Genomic DNA, 26,358 nt, shown 5'->3' on the forward strand with positions numbered 1-26,358 from the left:
TCCTGGCCAAAGCGGGAACCATTTCCCTAGACAGTACAACGGGGCACATGTCTAACACTTCACGCTGTCAAGTAGGTCAAAATCACTCCCATTTTCCACATAGGGAACGGGAGCGGAGGCAGGAAATGAGATGCCTCAAGGCTACGGGATGAATCAGTAGCAGAAACAAAATGAAAATTCAGAACTTCCTGTCTCTTTACTCATCTCCTTGAATACTGTTGATGATTAAGCTCTTAAAAAGTTAGTACAGTTGATGACCTCTACATCTCTGGTCAGTGATTAGGGCCCCAGTGTATTAAACGCGGAAAAGAATAAAACAAAGACAATTTCAAAGAACTGGAAAAAAAAAATAGAAGGCAAGGAATTTCTTTTGTGGCTAGGACATAAATGTTGGGTTCCCATTATTCCCACAGTGCCTTTTCCAGTAAGGAAGGAAGTTTCTCTAGTTCTACCCCTATGGGTCCGCTGAGAGTTGAAATCGGCTGAAGCCACAGCTACCACCAAGAGGCCACGCTATGGTTACACTTCCTCCCCTGCACGCAGTTTCTGCACACCCCCCCGCCTCTTGTCAACACAACCGCTCAGGCAGGCACACGGTGAACCAACCTGGGGAACTCATCAATAATAATATTAAAAATTCTTTTCCTTTCCTGGGCCAGCTTTGCCGTGAGTCCTGACTCACTGCACAGCTGTATGAACATGGGACGAGGTGCCGGAGGACAGGAACAAATGGCCGGAGAAAGGGAGGCTCAGCATCCCACTTTCAGGGATGCTGAAGCTGCTCGGGACATGACAGCTCCTCTGGTCCCGCCGCCGCTGCGCACATGGAGAGCAGGAGCGGGGCGCAGCTGTGTCTGGGGGTGACAGAGAGCAGCACGCCGGCCCCGCAGCTTTCTCCCGCTTCGCTCCCGAACAGATGGAGCTGACTCAGATTTTTTGATGCTTCTACTTAAGTTTGTCATTGGAAGACACAGTCACTTACTGCTCTGTGCATGGGGTGACTTATCCACAGGGCTGAAATTGCCTTTCCTTGCATTTCATCTGCATTATGTATGATTTTTGATGGCCATCTCACTATGTCTCCTTCAGGGATGCTGGTTTCACTCTGTGAGGAAGAGTTAAACCAGACTGCTCATCTTCTTTCCAGTGGTTTTAAGTTTGGTCTTTTAACCTTTAGACTTTCCAAACTGGGTAAGTACGCTGTGCTGGTGAAGAGCATGATGAACATGTGAACAGGGTGGTTTTGGCTGCAGCCAGAGAGGCTTCTTCCTCAAGAAAGCAACCCTTTCATCCCTCCGCTTGTGTAGGAAGGAAAAGGAAGGTGAGGCGGTGAGGCACTTCACCCTGGGAAATAGCAGGAAGCTCTCCTGTGGCGTTTACTGCTTTACGAAAACTATTTTTTTTCCCTAAAGTCAGGGGTTGTGCCAATTTTCAAGGATTCACAATCTTGTCGTTAGCACTTCTGCTTCTTTAGCAGTCTTCTGGTATAACACTAAAACAAACCAAAGAAAAAAACCTCACAATAATAAAATATAAGCTCAAAGCAGAGAGGGGACACTATGGTGGAGCCCCATCAGAGCTATAATGGTGGAAACGTGTATTTGGGCTCAGAGCCTTAGCTCTGCAAAACCCAGACTGTATTTTTCAGGGGCACGAGAAAAGTGTTACATATTGGGTTTGGAAAACTTGCACGTCAGAGTTTGGGCTTGAAAATCTTTGCAGCATCCAGAAGCACACAGTGATAGTCTCTGAGGTGGTATTACCGCTAAGGAAAGAGATTGTGGAGTTGTCATAGACATGTTCCTCACAAATGTCATTTTCATACTCAAAAACAGTGAAAAATGGGAGTATCAGGAGAGGACTGGAAACTAGGACATCGCCATGACGCTGCACGGGGAACCCAACATCATGAACATGGTAAGGAGATCCATTCTCCTGTCTTAAAAAGAAGGCATTAGAAGCAGAAACAGTTCAATGAAGAGCAAGTATGGGATGGCTTTCACTCCTGGTATCACTAAGAAGACCAGAATTTGCTAGCTGGTAAAAACTGAGGGAGAACACAAAGGAAATCTGTAAAGAAAAAAAAAAAAAAAAATTCATGGAGAAAACGAATAGGAAACGATTGTTGTCTCTTCCAACACAAGAACCATCAGGGGGTTCTGGCAAACTAGCAGAGGTCGGTTCAAAGCCAACAAACAAAGGTGGTCCGCACGTAAGAAGCAGCTAGTTCATCTGTGGAACTCCCTGACAGAAGACACTGTGAGAGCCAGGAGCATGTACGAATCCACAAAGTAAAGGAGCAACCTAATGGAAGGAAAAAAATCACCGGAGAGTATGAAATGTGGTGACACCAAGCGCTTCCGAAGCACTCCCTGAGCTGCAGAGAGCCGGGAGGAGGCCCCAGGGAAGTATCACTGGATGGTTAAAATATCCCTGTGCTTCTTCCCTCAGCGTTCACCACTGGCTACATCTGGAGGCAGGACGCTGAGCTAGACGGGTGATGGGTTTGACCTACCAAGGCTGCTCTTACACATAGAAAGGCAGAGTTAAATAAGCCATGTAATGCAAACCAGGTTGTTGACAATAAATCTTTGTGGAAATCCACTTTTGCAAGCCTATTGCATCTCCAGACCTGATCCCACTCTTGCGCGCAGGCACTCAGGCGGACCCAGCATCGAGCCCATTTGAAATCGTTTGCCTAATTACGACTCTAGGTTCCCGTATGGAGAAAAACAGTTGCCCCGGTCCAGGCCCGAGTTTCCTTTCTTTGTAACTACACTTGAAGTGAAAATGAAGTACACCATTAAACTGTTATGGTAATTTATCCTTACACTTTCTGCTCAACAGGTTTGCTTTGTTTTAAAAGTACGTTTCTGTGATACTTATAGCTATGTATATGTAATTTTGTGGTTAATGTCGAAGAGACAGGAAAACCTGGGTTCCCACAGGAAACGTAACTCGACCTCTTGCAAGCAGGTAACACTTTTGCCGTATCGGTGTGATAAAGAACTTCAAGGAGAGACAAATCCTGCCAAGGTTTACACCTGCGTGCAACTGCCTGATGTGACTAGCTCCAGAGAGGTTAATGAGATTTTTTTTTTTCCCCCACGTGATTCAGAGGCTGATGGAGGATGCTTCTGGGCGGGAACGGGGCCTGGGACAGTTCTGGATCTCAGCAAATGATGTGTTAAGATGCCGTCCCATGAGTTTGTCGGATCTGGTTCCGGAGGCCAGTATTTGTCTCTGTTTCTGCAGAAGGGGCAGGGACGTTTTTCCTGTGGGCCTGGGGTCTTGTTGGGGCAGGGTGGTGGTGGAAGAGAAAATGAGAGATTTTGCTGCTCATTCCACCAGAGATGGGAAGGGAAAATACCACCACCACACCCCCCACACTCCACGGGCCGTGGGGCAGCGCCAACCACCCCCTCTGCACCCCTTCCGTGATTATTTCCAACAAGCGCCTCACGATGCCGGTGTCGCGACAGTGGGACACCGACCCCGTTGTCCGCCCAGAGGCACTATTGAGGGGGGGGTCTGGCAGCGCCCTGCACACAGACCCCCTCCTTGCCCACGCCGCGGGGCAGAGGCGGGTGTGCGTGTGTGCGGGTCCCCAGCCCCGATCCAGCCGCCCAGCCCCACGGCCCTGCCGCGGACACGCGTGGGCCTCCCCGCCGGCAGGGCTCGGGCGTTGTTGGCGGCGGGGGCCGCCCTCGCCGGCCGTCCTCCCCCCGCCCCGCCCCGCCCCGTCGGGGCTATTGTTGTGCGGCGGGGGGCGGGCAGGGCGGCCGGGGCCGGTCCCAGTCCTCTCCCCTTCTCTCTCTCTCCCCGCGAGTTTACCCAGCAGTGCTTTGGTGCGGGCGCGTTTCCGCCGGTTTTTCCTGTTGGAGAAGGGAAGGGGGAGCTGTTTTCTTTCTCTCGGTATATTTTGTGTCCCTTTTCTCCTCCTCCTTCTCCTCCTCCTCCGCCACCACCTCCTCCTCCCCGGCTATCTTTGTCTGGCTCGCGGCAACCCCCCGCTCCAGCCCCGCTGCCGCCGGGACGCGCAGCCCCTGCCCGCCGGTGCCCGGCGCAGTTTCATGCGAGGGCAGCGCCGCGGGGAGGGCTCGGAGGCGGCGGGGGCTCCGCCGCGGCGCTGGGCGTGAGCCTTTCCCCCCCACTCCTCACCCCACCCCAACCCTCCATGCGAGAGCGGGGCCGCGGCTGCCGGCTCCCGGCCTGAGCGCCGCCCCGCCGTCGCCGGCCGGGCCGAGCCGTGCCGTGCCGTGCCATGCCCGGGCGCCGAGGGCACCGCCAGGCTGCCAGAGGCTGCCGGCCCCGGCGCCGCTCCTGCCGCCGCGACATGGTGTGAGCCCGCTGCCGTCGGGGACGCGCGGGGGGCACCCACTCACCCACCCACCCACCGCCTCGGGGGGGGGGGGGCGGGATCCAGCCCCGCACCGCGGGGAGGCAGACGGACCGCAGCACCCCCTCTCCTTCCTTCCTTCCTTCCTTCCTCCTTCCCTCACCTCCCTCTCCCCCCCCCCCCCCCCCCCCACTCCTCCTCCTCCTCCCACCATCCATCTATCTATCCATCATCCCCCCCGCCAACCCCTCCCAATGCTGAAGAGTTTCAACCCGGCGGGGCTGGAGTGAAGAAGGGAAGGGCGGAAGGGAGGAGAGGAGCTCCGCGCAATTCACGGCCGCTTCGGGGAGAGGGAGGGAGGGAGGGGGAGGGGGGGGGGGCCTGGCCTCGCTATTATTTAACAGAGAAGAAAAAAAGAAAACCACAAAAAAAAAAAGAAGGAACAAAAAAATATAAAAAGACGGGAAAATGGCGAACGATTCTCCTGCAAAAAGTCTGGTGGATATCGACCTTTCCTCCCTGCGGGTGAGTGCCGGGATGGGGGGCCGGGGCGGTGGGGTGGGGGCTCCCCCGGGGCCGGCGGGGCGGGGGCCCGGGGCCGGCGAGTCCTTTGCCGGGGCTACCGGCGGTGGGAGCGGACGGGGGCCGGTGTCGGTGGCCGAGGCCGGTGTCGGGTCGCGGGGGGCCGGTGGCCGCGTTGTTGCGGGGGGTGGGGAAGGGGGAGCCCCGCGGGGGCGGGCGGGGGGAGCGCGGCCCTTGGGCTGCTTTTCCTTTGTTTGCATGTATTGGCATGTGCGTGGAAAAAACAGGGCGCAACAGCTGCACGCCGCCAGCAGCCGGGCTCTGCCAGCAGCCATCGCCAGACAAAAATGTAACCCCGCTTCTCTTCTCCTCCCCCCCCCCCGGCCTCCACCCCCTCTGCCCCCCACACCCCCCCTCTTCTCACCCTCCCCCCCCCCTCCCCGCCCCACCAGGACCCCGCTGGGATTTTTGAGCTGGTGGAAGTGGTTGGCAATGGCACGTACGGGCAAGTCTACAAGGTTTGTGGCAGAATTTCTTCTCCTTTTATTATTGTCGTTTTTGTAAAGGTGTGACCGGTGTCTGGGCCGGGCTGAGCACACGGCTGATGGCGAGCCACCCGCTGTGGCAAGCGGAACAGTTAGGGAGGGGTGATAAAAAAAATGTTGTCATTGTTGCTGCCCCTGACAAGTTTGTCAGCCTCTTGGCTTCTGCTTTTCCAAAGGGGCACAAATTGCTCTCCCAAGGACCCATCCTGAAATGGTGAAATAATCCTTTATTGTCCTTTTTCCCCTGAGAAATGACCAAACCGACTGGAGACTGTCGGAGTGTGTCCACACTATACAAATCGGTCCGTGGGTTTATTCAAAATTCCTGCTGGAAGTCCTCATGGAAGTTACTGCTGCTGCTGCGGTGACTTTAGACAAAGGCATTGGCCTTCATTAAAATTGTCACCCGGTTTCCGTGTTGGAAAACCTTCAAAGTGCTGAAGCTGTCGAGTCAGGGGGGAATGGTGCTGCATCCGATCCCGCTGTGCTGTGCGATGATGGGGGGGCGGGCAGAGTGACAACAATAAGCGATCGAAGCAGGGAAAGCTTATTTAGTGAAAATCAGAATTCCCAGAATAACCTGTTTGACAAGTGTATGACTTTAAAAAAAATAGAAATCGGAGAGTGGCCGTGTGGGTGTGAAACTAGCCTACTTTTTTTTCTTTTTTCTTTTTTTTTTTTTTTCCCTTCAGTGTGCAGTCAGTGGAACAAACAAATCTCGAGATTGCATGACTTTGCAGTGAGTGCTAGCTACCAGGATGACTGGTAGCTAAGTATTAAGACTGTGTCTTAATACTTGGCTGAAGACGAAAGATTCTAGCCTTATATTGTGTAGAAATGCAAGGCACATTTGCAGAGGGAAGGAGAGATAACTGAAAGTAACCAAGTGTGCCTAGCTGCTTGGGTTTTTTGTTTTGTTTTGTTTTGGTTTTTTTTTTCCTTATAAACAAAGCAGTATAATTGTTGAGTTTCCCTGATGGCAAGATACTGCTGCTTGAAGCTCCGGTAACTAAATAAAGCACTTTGCTGCCTCTTCTGCAAATGAAACACATGTCAGTTTGTTTTGAGGGCGTGAACCTCAGCCTTCATGATGGAGAAGCAATCTGCGCGGCGTGCGAGCGGCATTTTAAGACTAGAAGTGGAATAACCAGGCTGCTGCTGTTGGCAGAAAGCTGGAAAAAAGGAAAAAAGTCTCAAAAGGCCAGAGGAGAGGGGGGAGATAAGTGAGAAGCTGCGCTTTGACACCACCTTGAGCATTTAATTTTTTTCTGACAAATGTAATGACACCATTTAATTTCTTTTATGTAATCCGTCCGCTCACAGAGCTTGCATCTCCTGAACCCTTCTTACAAAAAAAAATGTGGGCCGTGAATGTGTGACTTGGAACTCTCCTGTTAATTATTGCAATTTGGTGCATTGTTTCTTGGCTTACTTGTTAATGCTGTGACTTAATGAGCGAAGTCCTCGTTGGTTTAAGTCTTAAGAATAGAAATGTTTAATTTCATTTCCCTTGGGTATGCTGGAAGTCTCCCGGAGTAGTTAACATTAGCACTGAAACTCAGCGCATGCATTTATTGGCTTGGAAGAGTGAATGAACACCTGAGGTCTAAGGGCATCGGTGTTGCTCTGATAACAGGGGAAACAGCAGGCGGTTTCTGTCGGGGCAGTAGTTTTAGTGTGTGTCTGATGAGATTTCGCCGTCCTTCCTCACCGGTTAGACAATGGTGGAAATGTTTCCTCTTGCCTGGTAACTGAGGGCATGGTGGTTTGGGTGCCAGGAATAAAAGAAGCGGGTAAATACTGCTTTGCTGTAGAGCCTTTCAGACATTAGTGGATTGACAGGTGTGTCAGTTTGGGTTTGCACTGCTGTTCCTTAGGCGTCTGTCCACTTTTGTGTACATAGTCTCAAAATGTGGACACCTGACAGGGTTGTACGTAAGCAAAAAATACCAAAACAAAAAACTTCCTTGCTGTGATTAAACCTTGTCTTTCTTCTTAAAAGAATGCAGTTATGTAAAAAAAAAAATAAATAAAAAAAGGCAGTGCAATAGTATTTAACTTTTCTCAGCCGCTGTTCTGTTAGGAAAAATGCTCCGGGGACACCCAGAGATGAAAACTCTGTGTGTGTGTGTTTTGAGGGCTTTCGGAGGAATGGCACAACCGAGGGGAAAAAAACGTGGTTACGCTGTGTTTGCTTGTTGCCTTCCGCTTTCCTCCTTACCCAGCAACCCCTCCTTGAAATCCCTCTTCCCGAATGGCTTTATTCCCCTTTCAACCGGGCTGTCACCTCAAGGGACTGGGGGGTGGTGGGGGGGGGTATGGTAGGGTGTAGGTTGTCTTTGAGGAGACGTGTTCCGCCCCCCCCCCCCCCGCCCTGCCCCAAGATAGGCTGGGGGCAGCTGCTTAGTTTGATGTACTTCCATAATTTCGCGTGTATCGGCATCAGCGATGATGTCACCCGGGCGCGGGGTGTGGGATTGGCTGGCTACCTGCCACTGCGGGGAGGACGGAGGGAGCGGGAGAGGGCATGACGTTATCTCTTTGTCTAGCTCACGCACCCCAGCCGTGGTACCCAAGGTCGTTTCCCTTCTTGGGGGTGGGGGTGGGGGGGGGTGGGAGGTCTGCCCCACAGTGGCGGTGGGCAACCGCCTGTTGGAAAGCAGAAATTAGTCCTGGTTTTCCCCCCTCCGCCTTATAGCCGAGCTTGCTGGAAGCATCTCGTATCTCACTAGCTGGAGGTGTTTCTATAGGTAGTTCTACCCTGGCTGTTTACTTAGTGATATATAGGTGTATAGGTGTATATACGTGCATGACATATGAGGGCGGTCTTAAGTTGCTTGGCACCTCAATGTGAGCAGAGTTGCTCCCTGTCACAGAGCGGAGTGGATCCGCCTGGGATTTTATGCCATTGAGTGGGTTGGCCTATGTGGGGTGCAACGTGGCCCGGGGCCTCGGCGGTGAGGTATTAAAAAATACCGAGTTTTCAGCTGCTCCGCTTAAAGTCCGTAGGGTTTACATGATTTTCATCCTCATAGCCTCGCTTACACCTGTCCTGCGGGAAGGAGCCTGGCGTTTCAAGAGGAGCTTGTTACACAGCAGTGAATCGGGGGGTGTTGGGGGGTGGAAAAATGAGCCTGGGAAAAGTTCCCCATCCCTGGGAAAAAACGGGGTGTTTTTGGGGAAGCCTTTGCCCCACAGGGGGGACGGGGCAGCGGCGGGGGGTGGCTCGGTCGTCCTGGGGCAAATCAGAACTCTTCTGCTGCTCATCCGAAACCCTGGGGGATGCAAAGGCCGGCCTGGAAGTTGTTTGCCCCTTTTCGTAGTTAGTTCAAAATCCCAGGACAATGTCACGAAAGAGAAGGGGACGTTTTTGCATGTCGTGTGGCTGATAAGTTAGAAAGCAAAGGGTTAAACGTGGCGAAGCGGAGCCCCTTTGAGCTGGTGCGGGACCCCCTGAGCCTGTAGTTTAACACTTTTAAGGAGCTTTTGAAGGAGCCCCAAGCCTCTGTTGGAGTTCAGAGAAATAGAAATTTCCCTTCAACAGGTTGGTATCAGCTGTCGGGAGGCATGTTTGGGCTTGTGGGCAGCAGCAGGCACAGGCGGCAGATGAGCACCCCGACCCGGAGCTCCTCCGCACCCCTGAACCCTGCCTTATCCCACAGGACAGCTTTTAACCAGTGGGGCTGCAAGCAGGGGATGGTGCCAATGGCACAGAATTCGTCAGAAAAACGCCCTTAGCCTGGAATTCTGCTTTTTTTGTGTGTGCGCCTGTGTGTCTGCGTGCTGCTGTCTTGCGGGGTGGCCGTGCCTCCCAAGGCTCCTTTCCTCCTTTCCGCTTTTATCGGAGCCCTTCAGTGTAACTGGAACTTGGGGCCAGCTTACCACACTCTTAGCTGCCTTAAGGACTTTTTTTTTTTTTTAATCTTTTGCAAATAGTGGAGAAGCATTTTTAGCATTGCTGCAGTTGTTAGGTTTTAGTTTTTCACATCCCATAGTAAGCTTAATTTGAAGTTTGGCTCGCACAAAATGAGAACACTCATGAAATTTGCCTCGAGATAAGATTTGAACTGGCTGTTTGCTTCCTTTTTTTTTTTTTTTTAATGCAAAAATGACCTGTGAACTAAAGGCACTGGTTAATATTTTGCACATTTTAAAATCTACCATATGATTGTTCATAGAGGCATAAGGCTGATTAATTTTGCTATTGAGACGGAACGGCGTTAACTTGCTCCACCGCTTTCTCTTTGGGGCTTTTTGTGTGTGTATGTGTTTTTAAAGACAGCTAGCACTTTAAAATAGCTGTTGTGAGTGCGCTGTTACCTCTCACAGATAGACATCATAATTCTCTTGTAGCAGCAATGACTGGGGGGAAGGATGTTTTTGTGCGAGTCCTGAGAGCGCACCAGAAAGATGAGAATTAGGGATGATACTCCTAATTGCCCTCAGTGCCGGCTGGTGTGGCTTTCTGAGAGCCTTGTAATAGTTAATTCACGGTGAAGGCTTCTTTTGTTGATTTATATTGCAGCCTTCCAAAACTGCATGTAAATGATGTGTATTGTCTAACTGCTGGCTCATAAAAGGAAATGATGTAAGATGTGATCGTTCAAATGCTGATTTGAAAATAAATTAAAACTTGGATAAATGTTTTCCCACGCTAAGGGTACTCTATTTTTGTCTTAATGGACTTTATCTTACAAGGTGACTGTGTTGGGGGGGTAAGAAGAGAAGACAGTGCTTGGTATTCTCTACTAACTCAGCTGAATATTCCCCCCCCTTCCCTTTCCCCTTTCTTTCTCTCACTGCTAAAGGGACATCATTGTGGATTCAAATGATTTTGTTAAACATGAATACAATTCCAGTCTTATCGCTATAAAGACAAACTGTGCTGAGGATCAGTGAGGTCACTGGCTTTCAGGAACTGGTCCAGACCAGCTCTCTTAAGTATGAACTGCCCTTCTTCTCTTCCTCCTCTGATTTTTTCGTGGATTGTGTTGCAAAGGGAGAGTTTGCCATCGGAGAAGTCGGGAAGGACCAAGCAGCGGCTGGAATACTGGCATTTCTCTGGGTCCTGCGGCTAGATGTGGCCCTTAGCATTGTTTGCCGTCCTCCCCCAAATTGGCTGAACTTTTGACCAGTTCTCCATCACCCAGATCTTTCTTAATTAAATATACAAAAGCTAGGCAGGTGGCCAGTGGGGATTACTGATATTTATTTTTATTAAAAAAAAAAAAAAAGAAAAGAAAGCAACCTGCCAATTGTGGGTAACCACATGTCCCTCTCGTTCTTCCTCCCCCAGTCCATCTGTCTGTTTGTCAAAACGTCTTTTTTTTTTTTTTTTTTTTTTTTGTATCTTGTCTTAAATCAAATTGCAGGCTGCTGGGGCAGGGACTCCTTATTCCTGGAGTAATTAGAAGGGGACCTGGCACTCTGGGACCCAGGTGTGTGCAGGTCTTCAAGGTGATGAATGTAACAGAATACAGCCCAGAGTCTTATGCTGACTCCTTGGAAATTTTTTCCAGCTTTCTGTAGGAAGATTCTTCAACTGATGTGGGTAAAATTTCAGTCGAAATAGTCTCAAACTCTCCTTGCAGTTTTTTGTGTTTGTGCTCTCTTCCTACTGGCAATGGGAGGGGACATTTCCCCAGGCTTACAAAGGCGGATGGTTTTCCTCATGAACGTCTCTGCGCCTCGCTCCGGCCATGGGGAAGGTGAACTTTATCCATAAGGTCCAGGATAGGGATTTTTATTTGTCTGGGGATATTAAAGGAAGAAGGGGAGAAAACCAGAAACATACGCCTTCCCTTTCCTTGCTTTATTTTTTGCTCTCTCCTGGTAATGGAAATTTGGGTGACGTGTTATCAACTTCCAGGCACCGGAGCCTCGGCGGTAGTGTGCAGAAATGCTTTTTTTGGCCTCTGTGATGATGGCAGGTCTGCGCCTCCCACCCTAGGGGATGATGTAGAGGAATGTCCCCAAAGGGAATCCAGCATTACAAGAGGTGTTCACCCTTTGCATTTCCCTGCCTTCAGCGTATACATTTTTTAGTATAAATTTTTGGACTACAGTGCTAGCTGACTTTCCTCATGTGGTCTAGCCAGTGTTTGTGTGTACACATTATGTTCTAGTCATCTTCTTTTCAAGTGGTAGGTACTTTCTGTTGCAAGCGGGATTTCAGCCGGGTAGGTTGTGTACCTACCTTCTCGAGAGCTGTTTTCCTTGGAGGAAAGTGGTATATTTGTTTTTCCCGTTTTACATTTCTGACTGTACGCTCTGGCTCTGCCAGAAGTATTTCTCCCTGCCTTTGGATGACGTTGATATGTAAGCTCTATAGCATTGACTTGCACAATGTGAGCTTGACTGTAGTGAAAAGTTACAGTAAGATCCTTATCTGTGGCGTTATTTTAGGTCCCAGTCCAACTCCCACTGGAGCCGGTGGAAAGAATTCAACTCACTTGAACGAGAGGTGGATTTGGGAGGGGATCTCATAACTTCGCACAAGAGTTTTCTTATCAAATAGCTTACGTTTGTGGCATTATGGGTCCCTGATTGTTTCTCAGGTCAGCACAGGCTCGAGAAAAGATACTGTTGGCTCTAAAATCGGGCAACTCTGGGAAGGGGGAGGAAAAACCCCACAGCTGTGCATAATTTTGGGAACCTTGAGGTAGCTTTGGCTGTGGAGGACTTGGAGATTTTGACATTGCATCTCAGTATTACTTCCAAGGTGTATTTTCTGCCTTGGATGTGGTATGCAACACTTTGACAGAGGCACAAAATACGGCACTGATTGCAAACTGCAGAATGCTGCCAAATGTTCAATACACTGTTGTGAAGTTCATGATGCCTCCACCTAACCCTTGGTCCTGGTCCCCTGTCCTGTCCCGAGCAAGGCTTGATGTATCTCCTCCTGGGTGGCCATGGGGCTCAGCAGTCCTAATGGCTGTGGTATCTATTTCAGTGTTAGAAAAAAGGAGGGAGCAGCTTTCTGAAAGAGAAGTGAGCGCAGACTGGAGACACGATAGTCCTGCAGGCAGAGCAGTCCCTTGCTCTCACGGGCTTTGCCGTCCTGCAACGGAGTGAAATCTCTTCTGAATGTGATGAGTAACTACAATTTGACCTCAGCAGTGTTGGTTTTAGTTGCTGCTGATTGGGAAACCTGTGAGAAGCACCACTTGAAGAAGGGCGAAATACCAGAGACTGGGGAACAGAGATGCCCACTTTTACAGAGCCCTGGCACTTCTGAAGCACATAAGGAGCAGGTGGATGTTTGGATGGAGTGGGCTTCTCTCCACTTTATTGAGAAACTGGAGCTACTAACTCCTATCTCAAATGCTGCTGTGGCAGGCATGAAGGGTGTTGACTTCTCCCTGGGGTTTTCCCATGCCCTCCTCCTGCTTGATCTTGCATCATGTGGAAGATGTGGAGTTAGGAAGAGATAGTAGGACAGCTCAGCGAGACGCAGCGTGATGAAGGTGAATTTAGAGAGGGAATGAGAGGTTGAAGAAGGAGAAGCTGTCTTAAATAAATTAGTTCATGATTCATAGTTGTGGGAAACAAAAAGTAGCATGGAGTCAGGGAAGTGCTTAATATAAGAAAAAGTAAGGGACTGCTTAGTCGTCAGTAGAAATACATCAGCATATATAATTTCTGTAAAAAAAAAATAAATAAAAAATTATGTATTATGAAAGAGATTAGCAGTTCCCAGAATGGCAGTTCCCTAACTTTCACTAGCCATCCAGGCTCTGGGCTTATCCATGCCAGGGCAAGATACACTGACACAAGTTTTTGTGTGGATTTCAGCATAGCCTGGGCTGACGAGACCTCCCTTGGCCCCCCTGGCTGTGTCGTGACTGTGTGCCAGAACAACTGCTGTCTTCTGGGGGAGGTTGTTTAACAATCCTGGCAAAATCCTTTTTCCCCACCGAGGTTGCGCCTCCCTGGGTTGCTGTGCCACCGAAGCTGTCATTATCGCTGTACAAACAGGACACTGCAAGTGCCAACAGGTCCTGATCGGCCTGTCTAGTAATAAAACAGCTAATGTGGTAAAACTCCTAGCGTGGATGCAGTTATACTGGTATTGTAGTGCTTATCTGGTATGTCTCCGTCACCTCCCTTTCGAGCTGTCCCGTGGCGCGTTGATAAGGGCTGCTCTCCGTGCAGGGATCGCAGTGACTCATGGGTTGGTACCTGCGGCTGAAGGAGTCGCGTGGGCTCTAGGCATGTGCTTCCTGGAGCAAGGTAGCACTGCCCCCGGAGAAGGTCAGCTGTGGGCTGGGATCAGCAATGTGGCTGCTGGGGCCATTAGTGGTGCACCATGGCTACTCCTTGTCTCCCTCCCCTGCCCCTGTGTGCCTTGAGTGCCCCCTTGACTCCCTGGCTCTGGGGCTGCTGGGGAGGTCCGCTTGCTTAATGCTCTCCCCACCACCCTAGCCAGGGAAGTCCTGCAAGATCCCTCTGGGCACCTTGCTTTGGAGGCATGGGTGCTGCCCTGCTCCATACCTGCTTCCGAAGACTTTCCTTCTTCAATGCCGCTCTCCACATGGAAATGCTGGTCCTCACGTCCATCCGTAACACCCATCTGCCTGGTCTTTGGCTACTCTGTGTTGTATTATCCCCAAAAGTGGCTTTTCTTTTCAGTATGCCTATGGAGCTCCCCTTAGCTTCACTGGATATTTTAGCTCTGAAAATTGGACTGGTTTTAGCTTCGAATGTTTGGGTTACCATCTTTTTATGTTGTACCAGTCCATGGTATGGACTTGTTGGCTCTGGTTGCTTCACCCAGCAGCTTCACCAGAGGACAGAGGTGAAATGGGGAGGACCTTACTTAAGTAGCTAAAAGAATGGCAGCAGCTTGAAATACTCGGTTGCACCAAATCTTAACTTCCTGAGGGCTACCAAGGCAATAGTTTACTTCTGCTGGTTTACCTTAAAGCTGATGCATTTTATTTGGGTGTTTTGCATTTGGAACTGTTAAAAATTACTTGAAGTCTTAAAAATACAACAGTCAATTGCAGTTAAGCTCTGGTAGTTTCAATTGCTTCTTCTCAGGATCTTGTGAGAGTAGCTGTAGGGTATGACAGTGGGCAAGAGTTCATGATTCTAATTTAAACAGTAAGCTCAAAACAAAATAAACTTGTCTCAAAACCTGCCCCCTACACTTCAAGCTATCTGATGGTATTAGGTTGTTTTGTTTTTAAACCCAGGAAAGAAAAGCTTAAGGTCAATAGGCCTCAGTGTGTTACAGTAAATTGTGCCATGCCGTACTTGGTTTTATGTATCTAAAAACAGAGACACCCCCCCAAATCATTATAATTCATTGGTTTTCTTCATTTTTGTGCTTCACAAGGAAAATTCTGCAGAGTATCTAAACGCAAGCACCATCTTACAAGGTTATTGGCAAGAGGGAATATTTATCTGAGTTGTATAAACCCTTGCAGGTAGGGGCATGAAATGCTGATAGACTCTTAGCTGTAGTGCCACCAGCATGTGCAACTGCCATAATCAAAATAATCCTTGGTGGAACTGGTGCAGCAGTGTTTGCGTGTAATGATGAGGTGTTTGCTGACTGGAAGCCCTAATTGAGTTACTTCTGTGCCTCTCCAAAAAACTGATGGCGCTGCGTATCTCCAGTTATTTTATGGTGGCCTGGTAGGTGAAAGATACATTTTGTAGCGAGAGCTGCAGATACGCACGTCTGGTCAGTAATTTACAGCTCGTTTCTGTGCAGTGGGCTTGGATGGTACTTTTGAAAGGTGCTTGAATAAGTGGGCTGCCTACTGTCCTTTCGCTGTCTAAATCCGAGCTGTGTGCTCTAGGACTCGCAGTGGAGAGAAATAGGACAGGGAAATGGCCTCTGGAGATACCTACCCTAGGATGAGATAAATTGCTCTTTACCTGAGTCTTTGTTAATTATAATGGGAACTTAGGGTGAATGTTTCGGTTGTATGTCTTCTAGATGTCTAAGGTCGGACAGGTTGACCCTACCCTGTACCATGCCTGTAGTAGCCCCTACAGTCTGTCTTCTTTGTGGGATATATAGTAGGAGTGAAGATGCCTTTGTAAGTGGATGTATGAAAGTAAATGACATGTAAAATCCCTCTTGCCCATTGCTGGGAGGGAAGCATCCCTTTTGCCTAAAAGACTCGTAAATAAGTGAGCTGGTTTTGCGTGCATTTACCAAGAGGTGAACGTGCTTACCCTCGGTTAATATCTCCACACTTTTACATGAAGGCTGGGAACTTAAATATAGATAAGTTTATTTCTACAAAACTTCTGAGGGCTTTGGTTGAGAACAACAGTCAGTGCCTCCTGTCTCCTCTCAGTGCCCTCAGCAGTAAGCTCTGGGGTCTTTCCTGCTCAGATAAATTATACTTCTACAGAGAATGCATTTATTCTAGGCTACTGTTTTTCAGGAGAGAATTATAGAAATACTTTAACTCTTTTGATGATGTTGATAAGGGTTGTAATTAAGTGCCTGATATTCAATCTGTTTTTTCAAAGGTGTGCTTCTCTGCAAGGTATCCTTTCCCATCAAACCTGTTTGGGATTTTGTTACTTTTTTTTTTTCCCCCAAGCCATGTCGTTGTATTGCTTCTCTGTAGCTGTAAGCTCAGCTAGTAGAATTCAATCTGGTTGTGAATCATATTTTTAAATCTCAATATGTTGTAAATCCAAGTATCTTTTCTCTAATTAACACTTGGGTTTTTTTTTTTTTTGAGGCAATATACTGCGTGTTCCTTCAGCAGCTACAGCGGACATTCCTGAAGTAGCTGAAGTTTCATATTCTGCACCATTTGTTAAACCGAACTATCAGTTGCGTGGTAGTCTCCCGTATAAACACAGAAGGAAGCGGAGCTCTTGTGTCTTCTCCTCTGATGCTCAAGTTATCCACTGTGCTTTACTTCAGAGTGAGGATGTGGGAGGGAAGCGCAGCCGGGAACTGGTGTAATTTATTCCCAGCCACCCAGGAAATATGTGACAGAGGTACAATCCACATCTCTGGATGCAAAGTTCTGTGCAAAAGAGATCCCTTCCTTTGCCTTAGAGATAGCTGGGGCCAGCTGTCACCCAAGCCAAAGAGAGGGAAGACTTTGCACGTTGACCCTCTGGTCTCTTAAGAGCCACCCAGAGGAACGAGCTACATGTTCTTGGGTGACTGGGCAGGTGGATCTTGTAGAGCGAGCCTCGTGGTACCTCTGCTCGTTTGGCTTGTGTTTGCGGTGGGATTGTTTTGTGCTGTCTTGCGGTTCGTGAGGTTCCTATGTTTAAATGAGTTTTGCAGAAAGCCCCATACTGAATTGCTCACATTTAACTGTATTGCTCTCTGTAACCAAGGTGGGGCAGGTATTAGGATATTTTACCATGACTAAACAGCAGCGTTAATACCTTTAAAATTGGCATATTGACATTTATGAGCAGATATTGCATTACAGCAGTAGCTTCAGGGGCCTTCTGCTGCGTATGAGAGTTCTTGGTTGATTTAGAAAGCAAATAAATAACATTTTAAAGCCAGCCTAACACAATCAAGCATGTTAAGCCGAAAATGCAAGGTGATGCTGTATCCTCAGCTTATACTGTGGTCTGCTGTTATTTTGGCAGACAAAGCTAACGATATGCTGTCGCAGGAGAAGGCACAACAGGCGCGTGGCATTGGGGAGCTGTGGGGGAGCCTCTGAGGCGAAGGGACCTCCCTGATTTCATGGCGGGCGTTTTCGTGCACTGGCGCCGTACCTGGCACCCAGGTGCAGGGGCTCTCTCGGAGGACTCCCCGCGCTGCCGGGGGCTGGCCTGCCTCCAGGCTCCCTTACGCTGTCGCCTTCACCCGTGATTCTGGTGTGGTCTTGCGGGGGAAGAAAGAATGTCAGCCTATTAATAGTGACGGCGCAGGCTTTCTCCCCTTCATCTGTTTAAAAATCGCTGGAATGCTTTGAATAACAAATTACCCCCAAATCTTGCTTTTTAATCTGAGTGTTGGGAAGGGCGCGCTTTGCTCCTTCCTTTCCCCCCGCCCTGCGTGAAACGCAGTGAAATTCTCTGATACGACTTGTCCTTGGGGGCTATGGAAGATGCTTTATGCAGCTCCCCCTGTGCGCTTTAGGTGCTCGCCAAGAGTTAAATTCTGGAGCGATGACAAGTGAATATGGAGAAAATGTTTCAAGTCATGTGAAAGAAATGTTACTTGCTAAATAACTTGAGTGTTAAAAGAAGGGATGGGAAAAGCTTTTCTTAGCCTTTGTGGAAGTCTTATATGGCAAGGAATGAAAATCTTTAATACTGACCTAATTTTATTTGTATTTAAGATCAAAGAGCTCTTGTGAATGAGTTGCTTGTCTTATATGTCACTGGCTTTATGGTTTTCTGAATGGCTTGAGGCAGTAAATCAGTCCTGAGTAATGCTACCTTTCCTTAGGTTTCCTCTGAGGTAATGGAAGAGCGCTCTGGTTTCCTCTTCAGGAATAAAAACATATTAGTTATTGAGCAGACTACTTTCTGGTTAAGTTGCTGAGTTTGGAGGTGCCTCCTCGTGGACCGAGTGTGGTGGCAGCGCTTGTGTTGGGTTTTGGGGAAGGAAGAGAGAAGCGGGCAATGAAACCGCTGTCGTTGACACCACTGCTTCGGTTGCGGATCAAGTCCTCGCTGCCGTCAGGGTTTGACTTTGGAGCATCCTCTTCTGCTGCTGCTCTGCACCTCTTAGCTTTTCGATAATGAAGCACGTAGTTAGCGTGTGCTGTTGTTGTAAGGAAATACGTTTTGTATACACATGGTGTGGTTGCACCGGGCTGTATGGGAAAGGGCAAGGTTTTATTTTGTGCTCCCCACCGGTAGGATTTCCTATTGCAGAAGGGAGAAGGGAAGGTTAGGCAGACAGCTGAAATGCCTTGCATGGTATCTGGTTACTTTATTCCAGCAGGGAGAGGGATCCCGCTTGCTTCCATGGTAGAGAGCTGTGCTGAAAGCACCGGGTCTTGGAGGTACCTCAGCTCGGATCTGCTGACTGGGTAGCACCATAACGTGGGTTTCGGTCCGTCTTTGTAACTCAGACAGGAGAAGATGGGAAAAGGGAATGTGAATAGCATTTCAAATCTGGAAAGATGGCATCAGCCTAGTTTGTAGATCCCTGGGAGTTTGGAAACAAAAGCCAGTAGCCTTGGGTATTCGAGTGTCGTGTTACTGTTAACATCCGTTCACCCCGCAGGATCAATGCGCTTAGGAGAAGAGGAGATGAAATTCTTTTTGCGGGTGCCATTGTCTGAACTGTTGACTGATGTGAAGTGGCACATGTACATGAAATAAATCCCTGCTCGAAGAGAGCGTGGGTGGTACAGCACCTCTGAGCTGGTAGTTGGGTCTGCTGAGCTTGGACTGCTCCTGGCGTCTGTGTCGGCGGTGGTGGATGGTGCTGACTCGGCAGAGCTTCTTCTCGCCTCCTCTGCTCGGAGCCGGCACTCCTCGTGAGTGTGAGAGTTGCCCAATAAATGGGGAATCTCATAAAGCCCCTTGCGTTGCTGAATTTTGCCCAAACCTGGCTTTTTGTCAAGGTTAGCTGAAAACTTGGGAGTGTGCTTTCCTTCCAAGAACTTTTGGTTTAAAGCTCCATTAATTGTATGTCAGTTACCATATGTGTTATGATAATAACCAAGAGTGGAAAGGACGGGATTTATTTCAGTAAACATTTCACCTAGTAAAAATTTAATAGCTTGTCTGCCTTCAAAGGCCATTCCTTTTTCCCTGGTGCAGATTGTGCACCCAGCAGCAGTACAGAGTGTTTCCCTGAGAGCTGTGTTTATAACCTGGCCTTGAGATGCTGCTTTTCCCTAGAGAGTGACGGGGCTGTTCCAAGGATGCTCAGTCCTGAGTTTCTTTGCGAGGCGCAGATTGGGTTCAGCTCTGCTGCACTGAATTCTGTGTTTTAGTGGTGGCTACGGACAGCTTTGAAAGATGATAAAAACAACACACTGAAATGACTGTGGACTTGCGTCTGAATCACAACCGTCAGCAAAACCACCTAGTTTCAGGAACCGTTCTGTGTGACGGCAGAAGAAGTCTTGTGAGTGCCCGAGCCAAACTTCTCTTCAACAAATACATGACTTCATGATTTGAATGTTTCGAGGGAAATGTTTTGAATGTCGTTGCTGTTTTAGGCTGGCAGATTATCCTTCGCAGATTATCCTTCGCAGATTATGCAGGCCACCTGTATATTTATAATTTGAGAGGCATAAACGTCATTTGAGAGAAAAGGAAGTGTGGTGGAGTAAGAGCATGGCAGAGGTAATCCTTCTTACTGCGGGTATATATTGGTTTAGTTTAGATTATTTTTCTAAAGCTAGAAGTACTTTGGCTGTCCGGGATCAGGCCCCATCTGCTGAAGTCACTGGAAGTAGAGTGGGTGTCAGCCTGGCCCTGCAGCTTGGGGTTAGAGCCATGGACAAAGGTTTGCATGTTTTTGGTTCAAGAGAATGTTCCCTTGTCAAGACTTCAGAGACAAGTGTTCTTTCTAGAAATGCCACTTTTTGGAAGTGGCTTGTGTCTTAAACAACTTTGACTTACTCGTTAATCTTTTCTCATAGAATGCATTTTCTGTTCTTGCCCTTTTTCTAGTGGTGTCAGGTTTTTCTCTCTCTCTGTGGTTTGTTTTGTCCTCCTGCTCACTTCCCTCATACTCAACTGATGTGGGTGAATTCCTCCTGCTGCTCTCCCTTCCTCTAAACTCTACGCTCATCATCCTTTGCATTTCTTCCTCTAGGCTCGTCTGTGGCTTTTTTCTTTTTTTGGTATAAAAGTAACTAACAAATAGGAGGGATATGGTTAAATCTGCGTGACCTCTGGTGTTGGCTGTAGTTCTGCCAAGATGAATGAGGTTTGTTTCTTTTTTCATTAACGTGTTTCTCCGCAAGCATTCTGTACCTTCTTTAGATCTTTTTTTGTGGTCTCTTTTTACCCTGGCTTTCTGAAGAAATGAGGCTCCGTCCGTTTTACTCTGTCCTCAACACTTTTTCAACCTCAGGGCTGACTTCAGCTGTGTTTTGGTTTGGGGTATGCATCTAAAATCCTTAAAAGTTTCACGAAAAGTAAATGACTGGGCAGATGGGAGTGAGACAGCCTGTTTGCTCTTCTCCTATCTGCTGTGTCCCCGTGGAGAAAGCCTATTAAAGTCCCTCTTTATTGGGCATAGGGAAGATCTGTGCCCAAGATGAAGGCTTCAGGCTTACCTCTGCTTGCAGCGCTGTTTGCCTGTGAGGTGGAGACAGAGGGGTTACAGTTATTACCTGTCAGCTGAGCAAAAAAAGGGAAGGAAAGTGGTCTCAGGTTTGTCTTTTGCCCCACTGGGGTAATTTATTATTTTTCGTTCTCCCATCTTTTGGGCAAAACTATGGTGCCATCTCCTGAAGTCAGGGGGTTCCCTGCCGGCGGAGGTGGCAGTGGGAGGAGGGATGCTCTCTCCCAGGGCTCCTCTCTCCACCAGGATTGAATGTGTGAGATTTGTCTGCGCTAACTAAAGCGTATTGAAAGTCTTTGTCTAGACGAGGCACGCTGCCCTTGACACATGCTGAGTCTGTCTAGTTAAAGCCTGGGGTACTTAGTGGGTGCTAACCTGGGGCGGTAAATCCAGGGCTAGACGAGCCCCCTGAGGAGGTGGTGGGCAAGGTGGGGATTTCTTTGCATTAGTCTTTGCTACGACCTCAGCCGGTGCCTGAATGCAAAACTGCTAATAAATGGTCGTAAACCCTGGATGCTTTTTCTCTTGTCAGCTGCTGTCTGAATAGGGGCTTTTTCATGACACATGCTTGTTTGCTCATGTTTCTCTTTTAAGGAAAGCAGTTAAACTAGGCAATAACCACCAGTAATTCAGTGCTCCATTGAGCATGTAATAAACTAAGCCCCAGTTCCCTCCGTCTCGAGCCGTTAGAGACTGCTGCCCTTTGTTTCTCTCTTTAGGGGGAGGAGGGAAGAAATGGGGCACAACCAGCTTGTTTGGCATGGGAAGGATGAAAGGGTGGCCGGAGAGGGGAGAGGCACGATGGTGCGGGTCTCCCAGGATGGGCATCGCTGGCCTTCCCAAAAAGTGCAGGATCAAACCCTGGCAAACCATCAGGGAGACCGCTGGAAATTTGTTTGAAAAAGAGATTGCAGCTCCTTGTGGTTGGTGCTGGACGAAGCGCTGGGTCTCAGCTCATCCTCCCGAGCAAAGCGTGCATCTCGTTGACTCCAAGGCTTGCTATCGTTTTCTGGCTTTTTTTTTTTTTTTAATCCAGGTGCAGCCCAGCTGTAGCTGATTCAATTCTGCACTGTTTGCATCCATTGCTGCCATACAGCCTTCTACTGAGTTACCAACTAGACTTTGTTGTTTTTTTTTTTTTTGTTATTGTTTGGGACTAGGTTTTCTTACAAAGCAGCTTGGTGCAAGTGTTGTTGCAGAGTGGAAACAAAGCAAAGTCTTTAACCAATTTGTGGATAAACGTTTAGGACCGGTATCTTGCAGAGTTCTGGGAAACTCTTCATGTAAAAACAAAATTAAAGTGCCTTCTTATCTCTGAATTGCCCCTTTAAGCCTCAAACCCAGCCTCTGCAAATCAGCTTTATCTTTTACAAAGAGAATGGCTTCTCTGCATGATTTTGCAAAATGTGTTTCCAGAGGGGAGCTTTCTTACACATATGCAGAACAAATTTTAGCAAAACACTTTACTTTCTTCTCTCTTCAGACTTAGGAAAATGAACTCCATCATGACTTTTCAAAGAGTGGGTTTAAGCAAAAGCTCCAAAGGCATTTCGGTGCTGATTCTGATGCAGCTGTTAGTTTAAGGAATCTCTTTCGAAACTGGAGGTGGCTGTTAATTATATTCAGGAGAGGAAAATGAGGTATTGAGCTGGATAAACTGTAGTTTTAGCTGATACTTATTTTGAGGTTGGGTGTGGCAGGTAAGAAAAGCCACTCTGTCAGAAAGGTAAAAGGAGAAGGACTGGTTTAAATTTCAATACAACTAATTTTTAACAACCTTTTCTAAAATTTTCTCCTGCAACGTGTTTTACCCGTGCTGCCATCCGGCAGAGCACCATTGCTCTCTGCCACCCCGCTTCGACTGCTGCTTTTCAAAATTTGATGCGACTTCTAGATACTCAGTGCCATTCACTTTAGTGACATTAGGACATTCAGCATACACGAATTTTGTTTCCCAGTCCTTTAGGTATAAGGAGGTGCCTAGCGGCTCTGTAAATGCCGAATGGCAGCGTGTAAGACTGTAAGTGTTAGGCAACTGGTAGAGAGGGAGCGGGGGAATGGAGGGAGGAGAGTAGGTCGTTCCCGTGGGTCTGACTTCAGCTTGTTGGCTTGCAGCTTCCACGTGGACCGTCACCGCATCCTGTCTCTGGTTCTGCGGGTTAGCCCGGGCGATTGTCCCTCTGAGACTGTGTGGGCATCACAGCCTTAAGAAATGGCTCATTTAATTTGTCGGGATGATAATAACGTTTGGTGGGGGAAGGTTTAAATGTGGAGTGACTGCCCCTTGAGCCTGGAGCTCAGTCACTGTTTTCGTTGCTGGTTGTGGCTTCTCCTCCCTGAATGTGGCTGGGGCCATCCGCTCCCCGTGCAGAAGCAATGCTCTCCCCTTGGGAGCCGCCTGCCCCCCTGCTTTGATTTGGACCCTGCTGCCCAGGAACTGCTTTTCCCGCCCTCCCTAGGAGCAGAGTGGGTGGGAAAGCTGCGGGACACACCAGGCTTATTATACTCACCATTTCCCAGCCTGCCAGGTTTACCAGGTGCAGTAAAATTAGTTACCAATTCAGATTTTTCTCACGTTGTGGATGAATTGAGGCGTGCGTAAGGGTGTCTGTGGCCTTGTGCCATACTGTGAGCAGCGGGGGATGAAGAAGAAGCTGATGTACATCTCCTCTCCAGCATTATGCACGCTGGTTGCCGCTGTATCCTTATTCAGTCTTTCAGGTGCTGGATAACAGTGCAGCGGTCCCTCTGATAGTGACAGGCAAGAAATTATAAAGATTAAAAAGTCTCCCACTCAGATATCCGCAGTTGTTTATGTACTCATACAGCCTTTTTCCCAGGAAAACCATGATCACATCTATCGCTTGAGCTGTTTAAGATTCCCTCCTCCCTCCGCCACTCCCTTGATCTGCAAGGAGGTGACAGTTGTGGAAGGATTGAGCCAAGTCTGTTTTTTAGGTATTAGGAGGTACTTAGAGGAGTTGCTGTTGAGACCACCATCTGGACAGAGATTCATTTGCTGAGGAGCTGCGTCGATTTCAGGGGAAAACTGTTCGGATGTGGTGTGTATGGTACTAGCAGGCTGAAAAGGCAGTAAGGGAAGGTATGGGCTGCTATATGGTTACTTTAGGACTGTGTTTCTTGAAGATTTAACTGGACAAAAAATAGCAGGTAGCCTGGACAAATGGGCAGATCTGTTTCTTAGAGGAATTGCTGCTGACCTCTGTAATGCACTAGGTAGGCGAAAGGCTTTAATCGTTGTTAGTTGCTCCTATATGGCAAATTCAAAGACAATATAGGTGCCTGAGGACTTGGGAATCGCTCACTTCCCTCCATTGATCTGGACCCATCCCATGCAGGAATTGCTGGAAGTGGGTTATGTTCTTGGGAAGAGTTTAAATTAGAGCAGATTTTTCCAACTTGACCCCTCGAAGTGTTTGGATTGCTAGAGCAAACTCAGGAGGGAGACGCTCTTGCCCTCGGACACGGATCCTGTTTGTCCTGCTCTGCTGAGTTTAACCTGCTGTGTTTCATGCTCTCCCTGCCGGGACTGACTGAAGATTAGGGCGGGGGGGACAGGACACAGTGGGGACAGGACATATTGATCTGCTGGAGCTTCAAATTTAGGCACCAGAAGGATTAAAGGGCGCGCTTTGAAAAGATACTCCTTCATCTCACTGATTAGCGGCGCTGAACCAGGCGGTGGAAGAAGAGGTTAATGCCCCTTTTACCCGGGGTCTGTTTAAAGAAAGGCGGTCATTTAGCTAAAATATACATCCACAGTTCATTTCTGTTTAAACTGAAATTACTGGGTAAAGAAAGGCATCCTGGGAACAGATTAAGCCATATGGTAGGAAAGGAGCACATTTCTCTGAAGCTCAGTTGACAGCAGCACGCTTAAGGGTTTTCACTATTAAATATTTGATAAGCCTGTAGTAGACACTAATTCTGCGTGGTTTTAATTACTTTTGATTTTTTTTGAGCCTGCAGGATTCTGATGTTTTTCTTCACCTTCGCTTTTTTCTGCCCCCCCCCCGGATGATCCTGTTTCATCATGGAATGAGCACTTTTGGGTATCATCGGCCCATAGTCACGTCCTGGTGATGGGCAGAGCGATCCCAGCAGAGCTGGCCATAAGGCTGCGCTTCCAGCTCTGGGGGGGGTCCAGAAAGCGCTGGTCCTGAAGTTTGTTGCTTCAGAAATATTTGATTAACTTTATTGTGTTAGCATGAGGTTGGTTTTATTGCTACTTCCTATACTTTATTAAAATTCTGTTATTAAAAGTGCAAGCATGGGTATTTGCTTCTAATAACCCCTTTCTTTCTCTGATGTTGGCAGCAATTTGCAATAGTGCTGTTAGCATCCAGGGATGGTGGGGTGGGGAGGGAAGAGTGGTAGAAGGGCATTTTGCCCTTCTGTTTTCTTGCAGATATTTTATTATTTTATTTTATTTTAGCCAGAAAATATTTAGGGATTTGAGGGGTGGGGGTGGGCTGGGGAGGAGCTGATTCTCCCTGTGTGTTGAAAGCAGGCTTCCCCTTCTGTTGAGTTATATTTGGAGGATATTTGCCCGTCTGCGGGCCATGAGGATGTAGGTGGCACCGGCTGCCGTGGCCGTGCCTGTTTGCTTTCTCCCCCCACCAGCTCCTGGCTGAGCAAAGGTCAGACTTTTCACCTGCTCCCCGCTTTGCATTTCCAGTGTTTGGATAAATTTGTCTTTCCAGGGAGCCTCCGACACAGGCGATTTCTGCTAACCAGATGCACACGCATTAGCTCCCTGTGTGGTTTGTGCCGGGCAGTGTGGTGCTGTTCCCAAAACATTGAATGGAGAAGGAGGTCATGGGGAAAAAGAACCCCAGCCATAGGCAGTTGCTTGTAGCTGTTTCAGACAGTCTATTCTTGCTGCTGCTTTATCGCTCACGTGCTTTGGTCCGGCAGACTCTGGACTGCAGAGGGTGAGGGGAAAAAAAAAAAAAAAATCCACCCCAGTGGTTTGCTTATTCACAGCGTGGCTATTTTTCCTAGCCAGAACACAATTTTTTAAGGGAAAAGCACTGATCCCATGTGAGCAACTGTGATAGTTTGTTGTGAGGAATCAACACATTCCCATGCAAAGTAGGGCTGCTAAAAATACTTTTACTCGGCGAGGGGTGCAAGCTGGTGGTTCAGCTGACAGTCTTTTTCCATTTCTCCTTATTTTGACCAGGTCTGCAGTTTTTTGTCTTGTGAGAGACCCTTTCTGGAGATTCATCTGTGATTTTATTTCCCTCCCCCCATCCCCTAATGGTATCTTCTTGGTCTCTGACTTTTGTGTTCTCCGTTCTTCAGAATATTCAATACTCGGGAAATTAATCTTTCTTCAGTCTGTTTTCCATAAGGTTGTAGGTATTTAAGAAATGCTGGAGACAGCTAAAAGAGAAGACCTTCCCAGACAAAAAATATAATACAAGCCACCTGAGTAGCTTGGTCTTCTCCAGCCGCCTGCTACCAGCCCTCCTTTTCCCTCAGCCTCAGGGCCTCTGTGAAGTCTCTCCCCTCCGGATTTGCCAAGCGCTCCATTGCGCGTTAATCACCAGTAATAAAAAGCATGCTTAAGATCAGACGAGTGTCTAAGGATACTTGTCAAGGCTGAATGTCTCCTCAAGTCTCTGCAGCTCTTTCTGACAGTGAGTGCGGATGCAGTGATTCATGCCCCTCAGCTGCAGCTGACCTCGTGCCTGGGGCAGAGACAGGTATCG

General features: G+C 48.3%; 1 protein-coding gene across 9 annotated transcripts in view; it reads left to right on the forward strand.

The window, feature by feature from the left end:
- The first annotated feature begins 4,430 nt into the window (after positions 1 to 4,430).
- Positions 4,431 to 26,358, forward strand: part of MAP4K4 (mitogen-activated protein kinase kinase kinase kinase 4) — a 165,068-nt gene continuing 143,140 nt past the window's right edge. For all 9 annotated transcript variants that reach the window (XM_074609348.1, XM_074609357.1, XM_074609388.1 and 6 more), the window contains exons 1-2: positions 4,431 to 4,864; positions 5,314 to 5,379. In XM_074609348.1, the coding sequence (XP_074465449.1) occupies positions 4,808 to 4,864; positions 5,314 to 5,379 (123 nt within the window). In that variant the 5' untranslated portion in view covers positions 4,431 to 4,807. The remainder of the gene's footprint in view (positions 4,865 to 5,313; positions 5,380 to 26,358) is intronic.

This window comes from Larus michahellis, chromosome 1 (genome assembly GCF_964199755.1).
Source record: "Larus michahellis chromosome 1, bLarMic1.1, whole genome shotgun sequence".
Taxonomy (NCBI): domain Eukaryota; kingdom Metazoa; phylum Chordata; class Aves; order Charadriiformes; family Laridae; genus Larus; species Larus michahellis.